At 49.5% G+C, this 24,832-nt stretch overlaps 1 protein-coding gene across 1 annotated transcript in view; it reads left to right on the top strand.

Moving 5' to 3' along the window:
- Nucleotides 1–24,291, top strand: part of LOC143506321 (nephrocystin-4-like) — a 47,314-nt gene extending 23,023 nt beyond the window's left edge. Inside the window, exons 4-5 of the mRNA XM_076996294.1 lie at nt 22,987–23,157; nt 24,159–24,291. Coding sequence (XP_076852409.1) covers nt 22,987–23,061 — 75 coding nt within the window. The 3' untranslated portion in view covers nt 23,062–23,157; nt 24,159–24,291. The remainder of the gene's footprint in view (nt 1–22,986; nt 23,158–24,158) is intronic.
- The last annotated feature ends 541 nt before the right edge of the window (nt 24,292–24,832 follow it).

Raw genomic sequence — 24,832 nt, 5'->3', positions numbered from 1 at the left:
GGGGTGTAGAGCAGCAGGGTGTGGGGTTCAGGGGTGTGGAGTTCGGGGGTGTGGGGGTGCGGGGGTGTCCAGAGGTGTGGGGGTCCAGAGGTGTGGGGCGGGGAGACAGGCGAGCGGTCCACAGGAGACAGGCGAGCGGTCCACAGGAGACAGGCGAGCGGTCCACAGGAGACAGGCGAGCGGTCCACAGGAGACAGGCGAGCGGTAATCCCCACATGCCTTCCTGAGTCACGCGCTGCTCTGCTTGGCTCAGGGCTTCGCTCCAGCCTGGAGGCTTCTAGATGAGCTCTTCCGTAATGGAAGCACACCGATGCAACACAACAATGCAACGATGTGCGTCAGGAGCTCTTTCTAGAGCACCCAACACTAAACCACACGCACAACCTTTTGTCCCTGAATCTCTCTCTCACACACACACACACACACACACACACACACACACACACACACACACACACACACACACACACACACACACACACACCACTTCAGCCTCATGTAAGGCACCTGCCACAACAACCTAAAAGCGCACACACACTGCAACATGATGACGTGGTCACAAACACTCACACAAAGCACCTTCAGTGGCCTGAAACATCTCATGTGCCCCTTTCTGCTACACAGTGGTGAAGGTTTAATAAGCAGCCGTCGTCTCTGTTAAAGCACGGGAGAGTTCCCATCAGACACATGCCAGGACGATGTGCTCCAGCACAGGCCAGCCTGACAGATGCTGTTTGCATGGCAGCGCTTGCGTCTTCCACCAAGGCCAACGGGGTCTCCCAGCAAGGGCAGCGACGCTCCACTGAAGTGCAGGTTGGGAGTTTGGACATGGCTACTGCAGAGCCAATCAAACACCACAGCACGCTCCCATCGCTCTGCATTGGTGTGTGTGTGTGTGTGTGTGTGTGTGTGTGTGTGTGTGTGTGTGTGTTGTATAAGGTGAGTGAGGGAAGGTGGGGCGTGAGAGGAGGACTAATTGTGTCGGCAGATGTATATTTAACGTGTTGAGTGGTGATGTGGCAGGCACATGTCAGAGTGCTGACTAATGTAGCCAGATGAAATCTTCAGCCAATGAGAGTCCTGAACCTCATCTGCCCGACGCCCCCTTCCTGATTGTACTGCAGCTCTCTGATTGGTGTTCAGGGCCAAACATCATCGTGACTCCTGGAGGATTTCAAAGCGTGTTGGCAGTAATTCCAAGAGCATTTTGTTTCTCATTTTTAGGAAGTAATACAGCCTCGCTAATATTACTCCCTACTGTGTTATAGCTGTATTGACACTGTACAGGAACGTGGTGCGTTATACTGGTGACACACTTCTTTCAAAGCGAGCGTGTTATTGCCGTGTGGGGGCGAACGTGGAGCGCATCACCTCTGGCCACGCTGCGTTTGCATTAGCAGCGTAGCAGCTCTTCACCAGGAGGGTGCGGGATGGATCATTTTGGGTGGCAGCTCACTCTCCCACCCAGCAGTGAAACTGACACCTACAAAAACCCCAGCAACACCCGTGCGACTGATGAGTGTGATAAACACCCGTGCCAATCTCATGTACGTGTTGATGCTGTGTTAATGGCTCTCTAGTCAAATCTAATGCAGCCAGCAGAGGTTCTGTTTTAAGCTTCTAACCAGTGATGAAGGTTAAACATATCTACTCCCAAAATGAACCTGTAACGCATGCGTACCAAACAAACTCGCCTCTAAATACGGATGATGTAGATGTTTCTAATGCAGGGACCCGTGAGAGTTTATCCCTGTAGATCCTCCTTAGAGCCGCATCTATATAAATTGAGTCAACACTGAATGTGGCACCGCAGGGTTCCTGTTTGTCTGCTGTACGCGCCGGGCCAGCCGGGCCGGCCTGGACTGACTGACGTGCTGAACTGAAGTGCTGTCCACACTTGAGCGCCTGCCAAGGAGCCGGAGCCACAAGCTCTGCAGCTGGGACCCTCCGTCAGCTCCTCCGCCCGTGTGGAGACGCCTGCTCCTCCCGCTTAGTCAGACGGCCACCGCAACGCTCCACCCATCTGAAGTGTGAAGGCTGAAAGAAGGATATATATTTATATACAACGTGTACGCAGGTGCTTTGAGGTTTCCTGTTACACACACACACACACACACACACACACACAGAGCACTGAACGTGACCAAGACCATGGTGCACTCCATCATTCACCAAATGGAAGAAGTCTGGAATCAAAGGTCTTCCCAGATCTGGCTGCACAGCCAAACTGGGTAATGAGGGTTCAAAGGCACTGGTCAAACAGGTACGCACGAACCCAGTAATCTCTGCCAGTAAGATCCAATACGCTCTTTGTGAAGATTGTAGAGACTTACCGAACAACCTTCAGTGCTGGACTCCACCAGGCCGGCCTTTGTGTCGGGCCAGATGCAGAAGCTCTTCCTCATTAACAGGCATGTTGGGGCCCATGTGGAGTCTGCCATAGAAGAACCTGAACCACTGTCACACCATGAGAAGCAAGATCTTCTACTGCTGAAATAAAGAATGTACTGTTTGGCTCCAGCTCCCAGTGGCATGTATGAAGGGAGCCAGGCACTTGAGCATCACCTCATAAGGCCATCACATCACCATCTCTACAGCCAAACACGACACTGGCACCATCATCCGCTGGGACTGATGTTCAGCGACAGCGACTGGGTAAGTAGTCCCCATAGAAGGAAAGATGGATGCAGAAAAAATATGGAGCAATCCTTGGTGAAAACCCAGACATTTCAGCAAGACAGCGACGCACGCTGCCAAGATAACGCCGGCCCGGTTGAGGAGAACTCTGTGAAAGTCCTGGAGCGGCTCAGCCAAGCCGAACCCCAGAACATCTCTGGAGAGAGCAGAAAATGGTCGTGCACCAACGCTTCCCATCCAGCCTGGCTGAGCTTGAATGATTCTGCCAGGTAGAACAGGGGAAACGTCCAATAGAAAGGTGTGCCAAACTGGTGGGACCATTCCCAAGAATACTTGAGGCTGTCCTTGCTGCCAAATGTGCTATCTGAAGAGTCTAAATACTTATGTAAATGAAAATATAGATTTTAAAATATATTTTTAATAATTTTACAAAACAGTCCAAAAGCCTTTTTAGTGAGTAGGGAAAATATATATATATTAAGGTGAGTCTTCATCAAACCTGAAAGGATTATATATATTTTATATATGTGCACATATTAGCTGTTAGCTACCTTGTAAGTAAATATATATATATTATTGGCAAGTATTTTATGCCAAACTGATAGTATATACTACAGTAATATGTATTTTGGAAAGTTACAGTTGCAGGTCGGCATGACTCTGCATATCTCCGTGTCATTGTGCAATGCCGGTGGAAACAAAAATAAAAACACACAACAACAAAACACTCCGTGTTCTTGGCACCAAGACATTGGCTCCTGATTAGGAAGACCTCTCTTAATGGAATGTGATCTTCCTCTATTGCGCAGGCCTGTAATTATTCTCCCGTTGAGACTGCTGTCCTTAGTGAAGCGTAACGTCCAGGAGCTTTGTCCCCTTAAAACGGTGCCGTTCCCCCAGAACTGGGCGTTCTTCACCTCCTCCACCAGCTGGATCTGCAGTGTCTTCTCAGCTCCGGGGCCATTTTTAGCAGCGCTTACGAGCACGCGGACAGGTTTTGTCATTAGACGCAGCTGCTAATTAAACACCTTTTTCGTAATAGTTTTGCTTACTTCGCAGTCTTAGACCTGCCCGGTGATGTATGCGTCCTGTATTCGTTTTTTTAAACCACAGAACTTTCTAGAAGCTGGAGGCCTGTGTCACGCGGGTGAGTGTCGTCCTTAACTGCTCTCTGTACAGCTGTACTTCCTCCAACAGGGACGCCTCCCTTCCCCCTTCATCTCCTCCTAATGAGCGCTCATCAAGCAAACGCACGTCCTACCTGCCCTAACAGGAGCTGGAGCCGTCTGTGGAACCGACACGGTCGGCCACCGGGTGGAGCTGTGGAGCTCGGCAGCACGCTCAGGCACAGCGCGCTTAGATGTGTGTGTCTCTCTCCCTCCTTCTCTCCCTTCACTTCACAATGAAGCCCGAGCTACTGTTTACGGTGTTTTACCACCGTGCAATTATTCCTGTAATGTGTTTTGAGGGATCTGCTGGATGAGTGTGGTTAGGCTGGTGACTAATGAGCAGATCACTGGGCTGTGACTCCACACCTTTCTGCGCATGTTCCCAACTGTTCCAAACCCAAACAAGCAGCTGCCACACGAGGCCTGTCCGCCCTTCACCTCCGCCTTTCACCTCCGCCCTTCACCTCCGCCCTTCACCTCCGCCTTTCACCTCCGCCTTTCACCTCCGCCCTTCACCTCCGCCTTTCACCTCCGCCCTTCACCTCCGCCCTTCACCTCCGCCCTTCACCTCCGCCTTTCACCTCCGCCCTTCACCTCCGCCCTTCGCCTCCGCCCTTCACCTCCGCCCTTCACCTCCGCCCTTCACCTCCACTCTTCACCTCCACTCTTCACCTCCGCCCTTCACCTCCGCCCTTCACCTCCACTCTTCACCTCCACTCTTCACCTCCACTCTTCACCTCCGCCCTTCACCTCCGACTTCACCTCCGCCCTTCACCTCCGCCATTCGCCTCCGCCCTTCACCTCCACCCTTCACCTCCGCCCTTCACCTCCACTCTTCACCTCCGCCCTTCACCTCCGCCCTTCGCCTCCACCCTTCGCCTCCACCCTTCGCCTCCACCCTTCACCTCCGCCCTTCACCTCCGCCCTTCACCTCCACTCTTCACCTCCACTCTTCACCTCCACTCTTCACCTCCGCCCTTCACCTCCGACTTCACCTCCGCCCTTCACCTCCGCCATTCGCCTCCGCCCTTCACCTCCACCCTTCACCTCCGCCCTTCACCTCCACTCTTCACCTCCGCCCTTCACCTCCGCCCTTCGCCTCCACCCTTCGCCTCCACCCTTCGCCTCCACCCTTCACCTCCGCCCTTCACCTCCGCCCTTCACCTCCGCCCTTCACCTCCGCCCTTCACCTCCGCCCTTCACCTCCACTATTCACCTCCGCCCTTCACCTCCACCCTTCGCCTCACCTGAGCCATAGTGATGTAGCGGAAGATTCCAGCGGTTAGGAGGGGCTGTGGTTTCTGGGGTCACTCACTACTTTTTTTTTGGGGGGGGGGGGTTGTCCACTTTGTTCCACCATGTGTCTTCTCCACTCCCTGAGACTGTAGATGAAATGCAGAGTGCACTGCTGTAGCAGCACGGAGGACAGACATGGACAGTCCTGTCAGGGAGAGACACGGAGACGGACGTGTCTGAAGTCTCCTTCTGCACGCTGACACATGTACATCTCAACAGTGAAGGCCACAGGGTCAGTGCTGTTACAGCCCCAGCCTGTCATACTCCGTAATCCTCATCGTCGGTTCAGACCTCCACGCCACCCTCAACAGCTGCCGTGCCTCGCTCCGCCATGCCCAGGCACACACACCGAGATGGGAGCTTAAACCCACAATCCTGTGCATGAGGGCCAGGCCAAACGTGTCTCTGACTGACCGGATTACTAAAACAGCTGGTGACGGAAACGGTGCCGTTACATTGGCTGAAATAAGTTAAATCAAGTTTAACAAACAAACAAGAAAAACTTCAACTTCCGTTACCTTATATCTAGCCTGTCATCCTATGGAACAAGTAATTGCTGTGTGTAGGTTTGATTTCCACCCTGTCCTGTTGTAGCCCTGGACCTTGACTCCCACCCACGCGTTCACACTGCTCTGCTGTACGAGAGCGTCTGCTAGACGCCTGCCTCTCCCCAGTCCCCTCAGGACCAACACAGCATCTACTCTAAATGAATCCGGTGAATTTAAGCACAAGCTCTCAGGAAAACCTCAAATGTTTGCACAAAATGCCTTTTCACTAGATTTTTCACTCCCAGTGTACACTCTGCTGCCCTCTCCCTCTCTCCCTCGCTCCCTCCCTCTGCCCTCCCTCTCCCTCGCTCCCTCCCTCTGCCCTCCCTCTCTCCCTCGCTCCCTCCCTCTGCCCTCCCTCTCCCTCTCTCTCCCTCGCTCCCTCCCTCTGCCCTCCCTCTCTCCCTCGCTCCCTCCCTCTGCCCTGTCTCCTGCCTCTCCACCTTTCTCCCCCTACCCCCCCTTTGCTCTTCTTCTCTCCTAGCCTGACTCTACAAGACTGACGGCTGATCCTCTGCCCAGATAGCTCCTAATGCCACTCTGTCAACACCAATTACTCGGGGGGCCCAGCCTGAGGGGCGCGTGGTGCTCGGCGTCTCCACGTCAGCGCCCGTCAGCGGAGCGTGATGATGTAATGATGAGGGCCCCGCCGAGTGGGCGGGCAGTGGGCACGCAGGTGGGTGTGGCCCAGCACGGAGTCAGAGCAGCGCAGTGAGCTTCTTCCAGCGAGCCGCACACAGCCGGCCAGATTAGTTTGATCTGTTGCTGCTAATAGGGTGAAGTAGGTCTAGAACACACACACACACACACACACACACACACGTGCGCGGTGTCTGTAACAGCACGGTAATTAGCATATTGTGAGGGCTGTGAGCACTCTGTGTGAAGGGTGGCAGTGTTGCGTTGGCGTGACCGAGCACGAAGCAGGCGCTCGCGTGTGTGATGGGAATGATGAAAGTGTCCATGATAATGGGGGCTCATCTCATCAAATGACCTCTGACCTCAGTGGCATTTGAATGACAGTGCAGACTGATTACAAAGGAAGCAAGTCTTAGCTGCTCTGTGTAACCTTTCGTGTTTCTCACCCGCCTCCCTCTCCAGCTCCTTCTCACAGGCACTCTCACTCTTTCTCTCTGTCCCTCCCTCCCTCTGTCTCACTGTGTGTCCTTCTCACAGGCACTCTCACTCTTTCTCTCTGTCCCTCCCTCCCTCTGTCTCACTGTGTGTCCTTCTCACAGGCACTCTCACTCTTTCTCTCTGTCCCTCCCTCCCTCTGTCTCACTGTGTGTCCTTCTCACAGGCACTCTCACTCTTTCTCTCTGTCCCTCCCTCCCTCTGTCTCACTGTGTGTCCTTCTCACAGGCACTCTCACTCTTTCTCTCTGTCCCTCCCTCCCTCTGTCTCACTGTGTGTCCTTCTCACAGGCACTCTCACTCTTTCTCTCTGTCCCTCCCTCCCTCTGTCTCACTGTGTGTCCTTCTCACAGAGGCCACCCAAAACACTTGCCTGCGAAGCCAAACGCAGACATTCAGCAGTTCTGAAACACAAGACGTCACACATGCAGGGAAATCACAGTTAGGGAGTTCTGCTCAGCACTTCCACATAAATTATTTCCATTATGTTCCCGAGCAGTGATGTAAAGTCGGGTTTGGGTCGTGATGCCTTTAGTACAGCAGGGCGCAGTGATCACGGCTTCCTTTCCCTTCACCGTCGACCTGCAGCGCGGCCGCAGAATTGAGCGGTCAGCACTCTCCTCCGTGTACCTTCAACAGAATGATGACATTTTCTGAGCAACCTTTCAAAAAGGAAGACAGGCTCTACATCTAGCAGCAGTTTCCCTTCCCACTCTCTGATTGGCTGAGGCTTTTTGCGATCAGGGATTCAGGCAGCCAGTTTGTAGCAACAGCATAGCCTAGTTCTGGTCATTCAGCACTTTCTTACAAAGTCGACATGTCCCTTTCTCGGAGACGGAGCATGGCAAGACATCCTGCCATTCCGTTTGTAAGGGCGCAGGGTTTGAGTGTCAGATGCGGTGCTTGGCTAGCTAACCTCAGCTGCTCTCTCTGCTTGCTGGCTCGTTATGTAGTTAATTGCTAATTACTGATCTAGGGCCATAACGATTTTAGGAATTTGTAGAGCTGTATATTAAAATGAAAGCTCAGTGCAGGAACCAGTCTTTTGCACCTGTCTGTGTAAAATCCAGTGTACACTCTTATACCAACTGCAGAAATATAGCTCATGAATATTCACGTGCTGATCCGTGACTAGTCAGTAAGGCTAATAAAATTATATTTGTGATTGTATTTCTGCAAAGAGTGTGTGTAGAACTATTCACTCTGGGCTCTCTGCTCTGACACACTAGTGTCAGTGAGGGACCTACCAACAGATCTCTATCACCTTCTGCTCCACCGTGAACCAGCCTGTGTGACCGCAGCTTCACTCTCCATTCCCAGAGCATTTCCCAGACCTCCAGGATCCAGGCCCAGAGCTGTACCCCAGCTCCAGTGCCAGATCTGAGAGCTTCAATGTTAAATATATACCCTGAGCTCCAGTATCAGACCTCTACCCTGAGCTACAGTATCAGACCTCTACCCAGAGCTCCAGTATCAGACCTCTACCCAGAGCTCCAGTATCAGACCTCTACCCAGAGCTCCAGTAGTAGACCTCTACCCAGAGCTCCAGTAGTAGACCTCTACCCAGAGCTCCAGTATCAGACCTCCACCCAGAGCTCCAGTAGTAGACCTCTAACCCAAGCTCCAGTAGTAGACCTCTACCCAGAGCTCCAGTATCAGACCTCTACCCAGAGCTCCAGTATCAGACCTCTACCCAGAGCTCCAGTATCAGACCTCTACCCAGAGCTCCAGCACCAGACCTCTACCCAGAGCTCCAGTATCAGACCTCTACCCAGAGCTCCAGTATCAGACCTCTACCCAGAGCTCCAGTAGTAGACCTCTACCCAGAGATCCAGTAGTAGACCTCTACCCAGAGCTCCAGTAGTAGACCTCTACCCAAAGCTCCAGTAGTATACCTCCTCCCAGAGTTCCAGTAGTAGGCCTTTACCAAGAGCTCCAGTACCAGAACTCGACCCAGAGATCCAGTAGTATACCTCTACACAGAGCTTCAGTAGTAGACCTCTACCCAGAGCTCCAGCACCAGACCTCTACCCAGAGCTCCAGTATCAGACCTCTACCCAGAGATCCAGTAGTAGACCTCTACCCAGAGATCCAGTAGTAGACCTCTACCCAGAGATCCAGTAGTAGACCTCTACCCAGAGCTCCAGTAGTATACCTCTACACAGAGTTCCAGCACCAGACCTCTGAGTCCAGTGGTTTGTGTTCATCAGAGTCAGGGTTTTGTGTGTTTTCCAGTTTTCGCATGTTTCAAGAGGCCTCATAGCTGCTGTAGTGATGATCACGGACACGGAGGAGACACACACGCTTTCTACAGATCAGTTCAATATTTAGATTCCTTCATTAGGGTTTGCTTTTTTCTTTCTCTCTCTCTCTCTCTCTCTCTCTCTCTCTCTGCATCCCTTTTCCAGTCCAGTCCCTTTTCCAGTCCAATGCTAACACTGAGTTGCCGGAAATTAAATAAATAACAATTCTTATTTATTTATTTTTCGGTTATTATTTTTGTTGGTTCCTGTTGAAAATGTCAGAGAAATGTTAATTAAATGTTAATTAAGCATCATAAGGTAAGAAGCTGTGTGTGCTAGTGCGCTGCACCAGGAGGTGTCTCCTCCCCAGGCCCCTGGACTCCTCCGTGGGGGAGCACGCAGCCAGGAGCCTGTGCAGGTAACAACAATGGCGGCCTAATTAAAATGAATGTCAGTCACTCCCGCTGAGAAGTGCATCAGTCTCCCTCGTGAGCCCGCTGTGAGTTTGCCCTGTCGCACGCTCTCCAGCGGAGACGCCTCCACAGGGCTTGGAAAGAAAGTGTGTGTGTGTGTGTGTGTGTGTGTGTGTGTGTGTGTGTGTGTGTGTGTGTTTATGCGCCACATGTCCAGACCTCTCTTTTGGTAGTGCTGCCAAGGGAAGGTAAGTTGAGGCTGGCCAAAAGCGAGAGCCTTCTGCTCGCCTGCCTGATGGCCTCTCTGCCACATACTTACCACTGACTGAGAGCATCCCTTACCCTCGCTCCCTTCCCCTCGCCCCCTCCCCCTCACCCCCTCACCCCCTCCCCCTCGCTCCCTTACCCTCGCTCCCTTCCCCTCGCCCCCTCCCCCTCACTCCCTTCCCCTCGCCCCCTCCCCCTCGCTCCCTTCCCCTCATTCCTTCCCCTCACTCCCTTCCCCTCGCCCCCTCCCCCTCGCTCCCTTCCCCTCATTCCTTCCCCTCACTCCCTTCCCCTCACCCCCTCCCCCTCGCTCCCTTTCCCTCACCCCCTCCCCCTCACTCCCTTCCCCTCGCTTCCTCACCCCCTTGCTCCCTCGCTCACCAAAACCCCCTCCCCCTCACTCCCTTCCCCTCACTCCCTTCCCCTCACATCCTCGCTCCCTAGCTCCCTCCCCCTCCTTAACTTCTCACTGGTTAAGGAGAATGTCCTTGTCCTGGGTAGAGGTCTGGTGCCCGTTATATCTCAGTAGCGTGGCGTTATTGCGTGTCTGGTGTTTACGCTCTTTTGCGATTGAGTAATAAGAGGAGAAGAATGAATGCAGCGTTACTAAACGGCCCTCCACCGAGCAGTTTGAGAGGTGGCGCAAGTGACGGTGCGAGACGCCCGTCTTGGGGAGAGAAGTGCGGTGAGACGGAGTGTTTGGGCCGACTCCCCTCATGACACCCTCAGCAGTGCCACTTTAACGGCAGCGAGTGATGAAGCCACCGGTCCAGTGCTCCTGGATCCCCTCTCCCATCCTCATCCTCACAGAAGACTGCCCGATTCCTTAGTAACGATCCGACGATCCCGCGATTTGGGTTGTTTTTATGCTTTTCTCTCCTATGTGTGTGGGGTCTGAGAGACATGGCCACTCCTCTCTTGCTGTGCTGACAGTATCTGCAGTGGTCTGGGTAATCCAAGGTCTCCGCCTCTGCCACCTGGCCCCGCCTCCATCGACCTCCCAGCCTGTAGGGCGTCCTCTTCTGCCACCTGGCTCCGCCTTCATCGACCTCCCAGCCTGTAGGGCGTCCTCCTCTGCCACCTGGCCCCGCCTCCATCGTCCTCCCAGGTGCATGCCATCCAGGTGTGCAGGCACGGGCTTCGGCCTCGCTAACGAAGCTGGCTGCTCATTTCCATTCATCCCAGGTATGTGGGACATGACCCGGACCCTGAGTGCTTTATAAGGCACATTTCCTCCGGCGAGTGACATTAACTAATGCTGTGTGTGCTCTCTGAGCCACTGTGCCAGGCCTTCATGATCCGGTTTGTGGTCCTCTTGTGGTTCCATGTCTGCTGACGTACAGCTCCAGTGCCCACTTTAAAATGTAACAGCCTCTTAGGCACAACTCTAAAGTAGCTTAACACACAGTGCATAAGAAGTGTTTTGAAGTTAATGTGGTTTGGAGACTGGAACGATCTGTTGTAGATCCTCATAACCAGAAGTGAATTACCTCAGTGTGATCGACACTTCATGCGTAATGCGGTTCTGTTTTGAGAAACCTGGGCGCTGTCTGGGCTTCACGTGTGGAAGGCGACTTGCTCTCCTTTCAGGCTGGGATCACGGTTCCTGCGTTCTGTGTGATCTCTGATCATCTGTCTGAGACCTTCTGCTACCTGATCTCCTGCCTGGTCCGATGTTCAAATCTGATAAATGGATTCTGCCATATCTGGTAGCGTATGAATGTATTCGGTTATTTATTGCAGCTTGCTCTATTATACGTAATTTTATTAACTATATTTTCCAAGCCATTCCTGTTTATTGCAGGATTTGCTGCGTTCGCTTCGAGATCCTCCCAGTTTAGGTGCTTCGGCCCATCTGGCAGCTCTTGACCTTTGACCTTGCTGTGATTTCAGGGTGCACTGGCGTCCGCTGTCCGTCTGTGTCGGCTCTGCGCGGTGCTGTGATCCGCCTGCGCAGATGACAAACTCTCCCTCCGGTTACACGCCGGCCACTGGTGTGAAATCACGCTGGCCGGCGCCCTGGTCCGGTTTGTTGGCCTGCGTTTAGAGCTCACTTTACCCCGGAGCTGTGGCCTTCCCTCCGCCTCCGCCCACACCTTCACCTCCGCCTCTACCTCCACCTCCATGTTCCTTGCTCGCACGTGCACTCAGAATGCAGGGTGATGTGTTTGTTCTTTCACGTGTGGCGCCGCTAAAGTCCTCAGATCGCGCGCAGGTGCCTCTTTGATGTGAAACGGCGGTTTGTCGCGGGCTGCAGTGCCTCTCGTCTGTGGGACCCTTTGATTGTAGTTTTCTTTGATGCCCTCTTTGAGACGCGCTCCCCTCACATTGTCCAGATGGCACACACAGGTAATCCAGGAAAACAAAGGGGTGGCGTGCGATTGGACAGGGTGGGGTGTGGGCGGGGCAGGGGGGAAGCGGATGACTCAGCCACACACAGGATAAGCAGCATCTGATTGGCGGGTTCACATTAGCACTGCCGCCTGCTTGGTGCTGGGAGTGCTGTTGTGTAACCTCACGACCAGGGTCAAGTGTGACTCTGCAATGAGCACTGCTCCACACACACAGGACGCAGTACCTCTGCACAGCCACTAGGGGCAGATTTCCTGTCCAAATATTTGTGCGTCTTGGTGTGGTTTGATCGGGCTGTTGACTCAGGAACTATGTTATTCTGAGGCATTTGGACATTGGTGTCTGAAGTTTGTGGGACATTGTGTGTGCCTTTTCAGACACCAACGTCCAAATGCCTCAAAATAGAGTAGATATAATATAAAAAATATACATTCAGTACCATTCAAAAGTTTGGACACACTTCCGTTTATTTTTTTTTACAACAGGGAAGATGCCAAAGTAATGAAACATGTTAATATGCTCAAATATAAACAAAATATACAAAAATAATAAATAAATATACAAACACAAATATTATATTCTTTGAAGTAACTGTCCCATATTTTGATGACCTCTTTGCACGCTCTTGGTGTTCTGTTAACCAGCTTCATGAAGCAGCACCTACCATTCCAAGTTCTGAAAAGTTCTGTTTGCTGAGGGTGCATTTTAAAGTGTGTGTGTGTGTGTGTGTGTGTTGAGAATTTATTCATATATAAAATAACAATAACTTTAAAAATTACTTTTACCAAATTTTCTTCTAAACAAATTTAAGCATAGTCCATTTGATTAATGGACTTTAACTATTAAAAACAGATGTGTCCAAACTTGACTTTCCCATTGGAAATGACATCCTTAATCCTGATGGTCCAAAGGATTTAATACTAATGGACATGTGTATTAATACTAATGGACATATGTATTAATCTGTTTGCATAGCCACCAGAGTTGTTATGGAGGCAATGAAATTAGGAAATTCAATGAAAAAGAACTGATCTACGCTCTTGGAAGCTCTGTCCAAAACGCTCTATTTCTCTGGAAACTATGTACTATGCAATTCTTAATCTCTCTCTCTTTCTCTCTCTCTCTGTCCCTCTCTCTCTCTCTCCCCTCCCCCCCTCTCTCTCAATCAATCAATCAAAGTTTATTTGTATAGCGCTTTTCACAACACATGTTGTCACAAAGCGCTTTACAGGATTTAAAAGGTTAACAATACTATGGGTCCAGAACCCTAATGAGCAAGCCAAAGGCGACAGTGGTGAGGAAAAACTCCCTATGATGGTGGGGAATAGGGAGAACCAAGACTCAAAAGGGAACCCATCCTCCATTGGGCGGCCCGTTAACACACAAGTTACACAAAATACAGACAAATACACAAGTCACACACAAATCACACAATCAGACTAAGTAAAGGTAAAAATGAAAGTTCTGGGTTTTGATATTGTCACTGTAAATGTCTGTTGATGAACGCCAGGCTTTCATTCCGTGTCGGAGCAGCGATGCTGGTATTGTAGGCTCCGACTGCAATGTTACTCTCCAGGTGAACCTCGGAGAAAAGATATGAGATGTAGTAAATATGTAACAGATTAATCAAAGGCCAAACTAAACAGATGAGTCTTTAATCGAGTTTTAAACATTGAGACTGTGTCTGAGTCCCGAATAGAGGCAGGAAGATTATTCCACAATTGTGGAGCTTTAAAAGAAAAGGCTCTTCCACCTGCTGTGATCTTTTTGATCCTAGGAACAGTTAATAACCCTGCGTCCTGCGAGCGAAGTGAACGCGCTGGGTTATATTGTTCAATAAGTTCACTAAGATAGTCTGGAGCTAAGCCATGCAGCGTTTTATATGTTAATAAAAGTATTTTATAGTCAATACGGAATCTAATTGGCAGCCAGTATAATGACGATAGTACGGGACTAATGTGATCAAACTTTTTAGTTTTTGTTAAAACTCGTGCTGCTGCGTTCTGAACCAGCTGGAGTTTGTTTATCGATTTACCAGAACATCCAGCTAGGAGACTTTTGCAATAATCTAAACGAGAGGATATGAATGCATGGATTAGTTTTTCTGCATCACTAATATTTAATATGTTTCTAATTTTGGCAATGTTGCGCAAGTGAAAGAACGCTACCCTAGTTATATTATTAATATGTGTATTGAACGAGAGATCTGGGTCTATTGTGACACCCAAGTTTTTTACCTCTGCGCTGGGGGTTATAGTAAAAGAATGTAGATTTAATGCTACATTATGTATTTTGTCTCTCGCAGCCCTAGACCCAACTATTATTAATTCTGTTTTATCGGGATTTAGTGCTAGAAAGTTACACGCCATCCAATGTGTTATCTCTTCTACACACTTCTCAATCTTACTGTTTGCGCCGATAAATATAGCTGAGTGTCGTCTGCGTAGGAATGGAAACTGATGTCATGCTTATGCATAATCTCACCTAAGGGTAACATGTACATTGTGAATAGAAGTGGTCCTAGGACTGTCCCTTGTGGGACACCATATTTAACCTGCACAGATTTAGAGGTTTTATTATTAACACTTACACATTGGAAGCGGTCAGTTAAATATGATCTAAACCAGGAGAGTGCGACTCCTTTAATACCTACCGTGTTTTCTAGTCTATCCAGCAAAATGTTGTGGTCTACAGTATCAAAAGCTGCACTAAGATCTAACAGTATAAGGAACGAGACGAGCCCATTATCGGCCGATATTAGTAGATCATTCACTACCCTGAGTAAAGCTGTTTCAGTGCTGTGGTTTGGTCTAAATCCTGATTGGAACTTTTGGACACTATTTGATTGGAGATAGTGGTTTAACTGATTGGAAACTGCTTTTTCTAAAATTTTAGAGATAAATGGGTGATTAGAAATGGGTCTATAGTTGGCTAGAATCTGCGGATCGAGATTCTGTTTTTTAATCAAGGGTCTAATTACGGCGCATTTTAATTGTTTGGGCATGTAACCTAGGTTAAGGGAGGAGTTAATCATATTAAGTAAGGGCCCTGCAATGGCTGGGAGTAGGTCTTTAAATAGACAGGTTGTAACTGGGTCGAATATACATGATGTAGTCTTAGACGAATTAATCAGTGTTGTGAGCTCTTTTTGCGATATAGGATCGAAGACATTTACAGTAGCTCAGTAATATTTTTGGATGCATAGTTACTAATAACTAAACTACTGGGGTTGGATTGGAGGTTAGGCTGCGATGTATTATGACTCTGTAGTCGGATATTATCTATTTTATTATTTTAAAAGTTCATTTCATCGCTAGTGTGTGTAAGTGCTGTGTTAGAACTAGTGTCGTTGATATTTCTTGTTAGTTTAGATACCGTCACGAAGAGAAATCTAGGGTTATTTTTGTTGTTTTCTATTAGTGTCGAATAGTATGTGGCTCTAGCTTTTATTAGGGCATGTTTATATTTGACTATGGCGTCTTTCCATGTGATTCTAAACACTTCTAGTGAGGTGGATTTCCGCTGCTCGAGCTGCCTGTTTTAGAAGACGAGTGTGGTCGTCATAATTTTGTTTTAACTGGAGCTACACTGTCTAAGGTATTGCTGAGTGTGGAATAAAACTGTTGTGTTGCCTGTTCCAATTCATTGGGCTGCAGTGGCATAGTGTTCTGTAGCTCTGGCAGTAAATTTATAAATGTTGCTGCAGTGTCGGATGTGATAGTGCGCGTGGTTTTTGTATGGCGCATCTGATGTACATCGTATAAAGTCTTTTCATATTATTATCATATTAGTAGGGAATGATCTGAAATGGCGTCATTTTGGGGGATGACTGCCAAATGTTCTATGTTTAATCCGTAAGTAAGTATTAAGTCTAAGGTGTGTTTACAGCGGTGGGTAGGTCCTATCACATTTTTGGCTATACCTACTGAATCTAGTATGGAGTCGAACGCAATTTTCAGTGGGTCTGATTCATTTTCATAATGAATGTTAAAATCACCCACAATTACAAATCTCTCGATGGTTAAGACTATTTCTGAAAGAAACTTAGCAAATTCCTGAAGAAATTCTGAGTAGGGACCCGGCAGTCGATAGATGGTCACTAATTTAAGCTTTGTTTTATTGCCTATAAGATTATTGCCTATTTCACCTATCAAAGCCTCGAATGAGTTAATAGAGGTGGTTGGTTTTACAGTAAAACCTATATCTGTGTCATATATTGTGGCTACTCCACCTCCACGCCCTGTGATACGGGGCTGATGAACATAACTGTATCCAGGAGGAGCTGATTCATTAAAACTTACATATTCGTCTACTCTAGCCCATGTCTCTGTTAAACAGAGTGCATTTAGTCTGTTATCTGAGATTATTTCGTTTACTATCACAGCTTTTGATGCAAGCGATCTAATGTTTAAAAGTCCTAGCCTTAGCTTAATATTGCTGCTCACTTCATGTTGATTATTTAATTTAATTTTAATTTGATTTTTAAAACATATCGCCTTGTTATTCTTATACCTGCCATGGCTAACAGACACAGTCTCAATGGTTTGGTAGTTCTACTTAGTTGATTTGCGTGGTTTGTTGTGGCTGGTCAGGCCCGGCCCGGTAATCTTTACGTGTCGTGTTATCGAGTCGCCGATAACAAGGATACCGCCCTTATTCTTCTTATCTCTATCCAATATAACGTGTTAGTTTGAATGTACTTATAGTGTAAATGCACATGCGGATACTGTGTATGTAAACGTTCAAACCCGTATCTCCGTACCTCTGGGCCAGGTCATCTCTGCTGGTTCATATGTGTACTCGGTCATCATTCTGTGTCCAAGCAAGTGAGCTTGTGGCCTGTGGTGTAGAGTAGATGCACCTAATCAAGAGATCATCAGTCTTCATACATAATAGAGTAAATGACTTATGGTAAGCACACCAGATAACCAGGGGTGCTTAGCAATGGGGCAGCCGGAGCGTGGAGACTCGTGGTCCTGGCGCTGGGGCTGATGTGCTGGTGTGTCCTGAATCCCCAGAGCTCTCAGTGCCACTGCTCCATCCTAAAGGCTTCCGGGTGTGTTCTAAAACTCGGAGGCTGGTTCAAGACTTTCTGCTTCCGTGGACTTGTGGATCATTAATATTCTGGTGCGTCTGTCTCTACCCATCAGCCCCTCTGGCAGCAGCAGCGTTGCGTAGCGTAGCGCATCACAGCGCTGTCCTCCTGCTCTGTTGACAGCTCCTTCGCTCTTCCTGGCCTCACTCCCAGCCACGTTCCCCAGCCCCTCCCCCCCGGCCCCTCCCCCCGGCCCCTCCCCCCTGGCCCCTCCCACCGGCACCGCCAACTGTCCGCTGCCCAGTTCTTCATTAAGCTAAACTGTACCATCAGCATTCCTCCCAGCTCAAGACCTCATTGGCATGGCTCTCCGCTCTCAGCCTTATCTCCTGAGTTCGGCTCTAGCGCCTCACGGCGTTTGATATTCAGCCTGTAAGCTGACTGCTTATGATTGCTCATGTTTGTTGTGTTTGCCAAGGCGTTGGGAGAATGGTCAAACCTGACACTGTGCCTTTTATCTGGGCTCCCCAATGTTTTTTGGGGTTTTTTTTTGCTACTCAGCTTATGCAAGTGAATGCCGGGCTGGGCACCAGCAGTGAGGAATTTGGGCACAGGGTTCTTCTTGAAGGACTCTGAGTGACGGACTTCATGGCCTGCTGTGCTGGACGTCCACGTCCATGTCCTTTGGTCCACGTGTGACACGTTCACACTCAACTTTAGCCCCGTACGCCACGTGCACGCTCTCAGCTTTAGCTATGCGCTCCACGTGCACGCTCTCAGCTGTAGCCCCACGCTCCACATGCACGCTCTCAGCTTTAGCCATGTGCTCCACGTGCACGCTCTCAGCTGTAGCCCCACGCTCCACGTGCACGCTCTCAGCTGTAGCCCCACGCTCCACGTGCACACTCTCAGCTGTAGCCCCACGCTCCACGTGCACGCTCTCAGTTGTAGCCACACGCTCCACGTGCACGCTCTCAGCTGTAGCCCCACACTCCACGTGCACGCTCTCAGCTTGTAGCCCCACACTCCACGTGCACACTCTCAGATTTAGCCACGCGCTCCACGTGCACGCTCTCAGCTATAGCCACGCGCTCCACGTGCACGCTCTCAGCTGTAGCCCCATGCTCCACATGCACGCTTTCAGCTTTAGCCACGCGCTCCACGTGCACGCTCTCAGCTGTAGCCCCATGCTCCACGTGCACGCTCTCAGCTTGTAGCCCCACACTCCACGTGCACACTCTCAGATTTAGCCACGCGCTCCACGTGCACGCTCTCAGCTTTAGCCACGCGCTCCACGTGCACGCTCTCAGCTTTAGCCACGCGCTCCACGTGCACGCTCTCAGCTGTAGCCCCACGCTCCACGTGCACGCTCTCAGCTGTAGCCCCACGCTCCACGTACACGCTCTCAGCTGTAGCCCCACGCTCCACGTGCACGCTATCAGCTGAGCCGTTTCATCTTCAGCACATTATTCACACAAGCCTTTCCAAGCCCTCTGAGCAGTTAGCACCTGTGTCGCCGGCTCGCACCATCTGAGCCCTAACCCCGTAAAAAGCTGCAAATCGCTGGTGTTTGTGATTGTAAAGCGCCTCTTCCAGTCCAAGGCCTCTCCCGAGAGGGACGCAATATTGATTGTCTTCGTTAGCTTGGGAAGAGCTCCAGAAAGAAATGTGTGTCATTTCCGTTGAGAGGGGATGCTGGATGGGGGGCTGCAGAATGGGTCGGGTGTAAATAGTGTCGGAGCTGTCATAGCAAACCAGCAATCGGCCCGGATCCGGCTCAGCCGGCTCAAACCACGGCCCTGTAATCATGCTGTGAGAGCAAGCTTGGTTTGAAGCTTTTATAGTAGGGGTCTCCATTTTCAAGATCAAAATAGAGGAAAATGCCTCGTATTGTTTTTGTAAGTGATCGGGCTGACGGAACGGGTGGGGGCGAGGGGTTTGCGCGTGCACCCGTGTGTGCGCCCACGTGTGCAGTCTCTACAGACCTGCGTCTGATCACAGAGCCCCATGATATGAGGGAACCGTGAGGCTCCTAGTTACCTGTCCCAGCATGCACCTCACTGCTTCACTGTCTCTCTTCAACCCACCTGCTTCTCCTCATGACGCACAAAAACCCCGTGAACAGACGTGAGCTGTGGATGGGAGACGTGAGCTATGGGTGGGAGACGTGAGTGTGTGTTTGGGGAGGCGGCGTGGTTCCTCCCCCCGGGCCATGTACCAGTGTGCTGGAGATGGATCTCACACATTAAGCCACTTTGCTGAAGTGCTGCGTATTTATGGCACATCAAATATATCAGGGGCCAGATTCATCACATCGACCTGGGCCGCACCAGGGGGAGCATCTTTGTGTGTGTGTGTGTGTGTGTGTGTTGTGTGTGTGTGTGTGGTGTGTGTGTGTGTGTGTTGGGGGGGGGGGGGGGGGGGGGGGGGGTTGAAATGAAAGAGGGATACACTATGCAAAGGAGCAGCAGTGGAAGAGGAGAGGAGGAACAGATAAAGAGAAATAGGAGGGGTTGGGAGAAAGAGGAGGAGGGGAGGAGAGAGGAGGAGGAGGGGAGGAGAGAGGAGGGCAGATAAAGAGGAGGAGGAGGGGAGGAGAGAGGAGGCTGCTGCTGCTCCCCCTTCTACTTTCTTCATATGATTAATTACCTTGACCCTGAGCCTCGCCAGCTTATTAATGATTGGCCATAATGTTTTATCCCAGGGGAGGGAAGCTAAACCACAAAGCACCTCAGACCTTTCACTTTCATTCCCTCCCTCTCTCAAACCCTCTCCCTCACTCCCTCTCTCTCAAATCTCCTCCCTCCCTCCCTCCCTCTCTCTCAAACCCCTCCCTCCCTCCCTCTCTCTCTCAAATCCCCTCCCTCCCCCTCTCTCCAAATCCCCTCTCTCACTCTTCTCCCTCTCTCAAACCCCCTCCATCACTCCCTTTCTCTCTCAAACCCCCTCTCTCACTCCCTCCCTCTCTCAAACCCCCCCTCCCTCACCTCCTTTCTCTCTCAAACCCCCTCCCTCACTCCCTCTCTCTCAAACTCCCTCCCTCCCTCCCTTTCTAAAACCCCCTCCCTCCCTCCCTTTCTCAAACCCTCTCTCACTCCCTCCCTCTCTCAAACCCCTCCCCTCACTCACTCCCTCCTCTCAAACCCCCTTCCCTCACTCCATCTCTCTCTATCTCAACACCCAGTGGATGTTATTTGTTCTCTGGTCTGCCTTCCTCTTTCTTTTTGCCTCTGAGTGAGTACATTAGACATCAGGGTACAGTTAAGATGCCACGGTACAGTTAGATGCTGGATACAGTTAAGACGTGGGGGAACAGTTAGACATCAGTGTACAGTTAACACGTGGGGGGTACAGTTAGACATCAGGGTACAGTTAGACATCAGGGTACAGATAAGACGCCAGGGTACAGTTAAAACATCAGGGTACAGTTAAGACGCCGGGGTATAGTTAGACATGAAATGAAATTAAATGTGCCATATTTGTCAATTGTGAATTTACACCCCAATCGAATTTTGTCCTCCGTTTTTAACCCATCTGTGCAGTTAGAACACACACACACACACACACACACACACTAGTGATTACTAGTGTGTGTGGTGCACACATGCCCAGAGCAGTGGGCAGACCTAGCCTGGCGCCCAGGGAGGCAGAAGGGGTTAAGGGCCTTGCTCAAGGGCACCTCAGTCATGGCCTCAGGCCTGGGAATCGAACATACAACCCTCCGGTCACAAGACCATTTCCCTACCACAGGACCATGACTGCCCCTAGGGTACAGTTAGACATCAGGGTACAGTTAGACATCTGGGTACAGTTAAGACGCCAGTGTACAGTTAGACATTGGGGTACAGTTAAAATGCCAGGGTACAGTTAAGACACTGGGGTACAGTTAGACCTCAGGGTACAGTTAAGATGTGGGGGTACAGTTAAGACACTGGGGTACAGTTAGACCTCAGGGTACAGTTAAGATGTGGGGGTACAGTTAGATGCTGGGGTACAGTTAGATGCCTGGGGTACAGATAGACTTAAGGGTACAGTTAGACATCAGGGTACAGTTAAGACGCCGGGGTACAGTTAGGACATCAGGGTACAGTTAAGTCGCTGGGGTACAGTTAAGACGTGGGGGTACAGTTAGACATCGGGGTACAGTTAAGATTAGGGGTGACCTGCAATAGTCGCTGATTCGACTATAGTCGACTATACCCCCTAGTCGACTATGAACGTCATAGTCGAATGTACCATTCTAACAGCTAAGCTAAGCATTAGTTAATGCAGCTAAGCATTAGTTGTTTGTTTTCGTTATATATAGCCTTTTGTCAAATAAAATCATCCTAATATTTCTGTTTAATAAATATTTTTAAATGATGTTTGCGCATTAACAATAGGCATCTTCCTTACTACACATTAATAAATCACAACCCCTGCTGTTTCACAATCCAAACGAGCGAGCTGAACACGCTACAGAATACGCGCAGCATCTGCCGAGATTATAATGGCTACTACAAAACTTCAAAAGTATTTTGAAAAACATAAAGATGAATCAAATAAAGTAAAGTGCAAGTTGTGTCATCAACGTCTTTCATTTCGCACGACAACAACCAACATGGCATACACATTTAAAACGCGTAAGGCGAAAAAAAAACGTTTGTCGTTTCAGAGTCGTGTCGTCGCGTAGGCCTATAAACATTTTTTGTTGTTATTTGCTTTTACCAACCCCGTTACTTGAACCTTTCCTTGTATTTTATTGCTATTGTGTGGCAATTTTTTTATATTTTCAGGCAGGGCATATTTTATTTAAAATATTTTTGACATTTTGGCACAGTGCCTGTCTGACAGTTCGATATGCGAAATGGGCTCTGACGGTTAATGTTCTCTAGCGTTTCATAAAAAAATAAACAAGTTAAAAAAAACCCGATTCGACTATTAGTCGACTAAAGGGAAAAGCTGACGAATCAGATTTGACTATGAAAATCCTTAGTTGAATACACCCCTAGTTAAGATGCCAGGGTACAGTTTAAGATGAGGGGGGTACAGTTAGACATCGGGGTACAGTTAAGATGCCAGGGGTACAGTTAGACATCAGGATACAGATAAGATGAGGGGGTACAGTTAAGACTTCAGGGTACAGTTAAGACACTGGGGTACAGTTAAGACACCGTGGTACAGTTAGACCTCAGGTACAGTTAAGACGTGGGGGTACAGTTAGATGCTGGGGTACAGATAGACTTAAGGGTACAGTTAGACATCAGGGTACAGTTAAGACACCGGGGTACAGTTAGACATCAGGGGTACAGTTAAGACGCTGGGGTACAGTTAGACATCAGAGTACAGTTAAGATGCTGGGGTACAGTTAAGACGTGGAGTACCAGTTAAGACGTGGGGGTACAGTTAAGATGAGGGGGTACAGTTAGAGATTATGGTACAGTTAAGACGCCAGGGTACAGTTAGACATCAGGATACAGATAAGATGAGGGGGAACAGTTAGACATGGGGGGTACAGTTAGACTTCAGGGTACAGTTAAGACACTGGGGTACAGTTAAGACACCGGGGTACAGTTAGACCTCAGGGTACAGTTAAGACACCAGGGTACAGTTAAGATGTGGGGGTGCAGTTAATTCTGATTCTGTCTCTGTTTCCCTCTCTCTTCCTTCACCCTCCCCTCTCTCTCTCTTTCTGCTTCCCCCTCTCTCTCCTCACCTTCCACTCTCCCTCTCATCTCCTACCTGCAGGTTCCCCTAATTGCCATGGTCGTTGTTTCTAGACAAGGCTTGTGTATTCTGTATAAGGGTGTACAGTGAGCTGATCTGGTACCAATCAGCACATGGGGCAGCTGACTGGGTGGTCTCTCAGTGTTACTGACGTGTCTTTCTGTCTGTGTGTGCTGTCTGTTTCCAGATGTCCTCCATGACTGTACAGAGGACAGTGTTCATGCAGTGTGTGTGCTGGTCGGTGTGGAGTCCCTTTCTCTGAACCCTGTGACCCCAGTGACAGTGTGTGTGTTAGCCTGCAGGGTGGTGCCGTCCCTAACCCCTGTGGGGTCCTGGTTATACAGCACACACGCAGCAGGTAAAGTCACAGTACACACACACACACACACACACACACACACACACACACACACACAGCACAATGCCATGCAGCTTATTAGAGCAGAAAGTAGAATAAAGGACATCACATAGCAGTGTCCACACATAGCAGCAGGTGTCCAGTTCACAGAGTCCTTTACTCACATGTATGACATCAAAGTCAGCAACATTTCTGCACACGGGTGTGTTTGGACACAGGTGTGTTAGCCTTCCTTAGTGACCACTGCCAAACACGTGGCTCAGAACATGTCTCCTCACACACGTGTGCATCAAAAGGTTTACAGTCAACTACAGCCTCAGTGACTGGCTAGAAATAGAAATGGTGCCCTAAGAGCAAACACACACACACACACACACACACACAACACACCACACACACACACACACACACACACACACACACACACACACCACTCCATTATAACTAATCCTACACAGCTACAATTAAAATAATGGTGACAGAGTAATTGTATAATTACTGTATTGAATGTTAAGCTCTGGTGATACATCCATTACTCCTCCTGTGTGAGTGGAAGCGGGCCAGTCCCAGGAGCAGTGCAGTCAAACAAACCCACTCTAACCTGCTCAAACGGGCTCGGACCTGTATCACCAGCCACTGCTGTCATCATTACCGTATATAGCTCCCTCCTATTGTGCTAGCAAGGTATTAAAGTCAATTAGCATCATTAGGGAAACGTCAGCGCTGCACTGGCCTCTCACAACTCAACGCGGCTTCCTGATTAAAAGCTGGAATGCTGTGATAATCCTTCGACCCGTCGCAGGGCTTCTCTTCCGGGGCAGAGCCGGAGCTTCGAGCAAACCCGAAGATGAGCTCCTTTTACCTCAGTTAGCTTGGCACACTTTGTGGGTTTGTGGGTGGCTGGTGACACATCCTGAACCTTGAAGGAGACTGTGAATTGAACTTGTGGAGAAACGTGTTTTGAAATGAAGTGATATGCTGTGTTCTCCACCCTCTCCAAGGCTGGTGCAGGAGAAAGTGTCATCAAGTTCAAGTTTGCTTCCGACATGGAGCGTCCCACCTCCAGCGTAGTGGTGAAAACAGTCCCTCAGGAAACCTCACCGTCTAAGAAGTTCCACTCCACGTCTCAAGGTGAACCAGAGTTTTTAGGTTTTTTTCTACCCCAATAACTCCAGTGTGTGCAGATTAACTTCACATCTGTTCTAAACTGACCTGTTTGAAAAGCGTCACAGTGGTTATGAATTTGTTTTCTCACTCATCAGGCATATCCAGCAGGGCAGAAGAGTTGTCAAACACATATACAAAAACACTTCACATATCTCCTCTCCTCTTTTCTCCTCTCTTCCTCTGTTCCATGGGCCAGTCTAATTAAAATATTGTTAAGTGTTAAGGACCTGTTTAAAGCCCTGCAGGGTTGTTCACCATGGTTCTGGCCACGTAACACGTGGTCTTCTTGTGCAGTCATATTGTTGGCTGAGTTAATGCCACAGATATTAACGGGCTTGTCTTTCATTCTGAGATGCCGCTGAGACACTTTTCTCATGCGTCGCTGAGACAACGTCATTTTCTCTGTTGCTTTTGTTCTTGATATGAACACCAGGCGTGTCATTGTGTTGAAGATGAAGGTGAGGAAGAGGAGCGTGGTCCTGTTCCTATCTGCCTTTGTTCGCTGCTT

The sequence above is a fragment of the Brachyhypopomus gauderio genome, unplaced genomic scaffold (genome assembly GCF_052324685.1).
Source record: "Brachyhypopomus gauderio isolate BG-103 unplaced genomic scaffold, BGAUD_0.2 sc456, whole genome shotgun sequence".
Lineage (NCBI taxonomy): Eukaryota > Metazoa > Chordata > Actinopteri > Gymnotiformes > Hypopomidae > Brachyhypopomus > Brachyhypopomus gauderio.
Note: the sequence above shows the minus strand (reverse complement) of the source record. Positions and strands in the feature narration are given on the sequence as shown.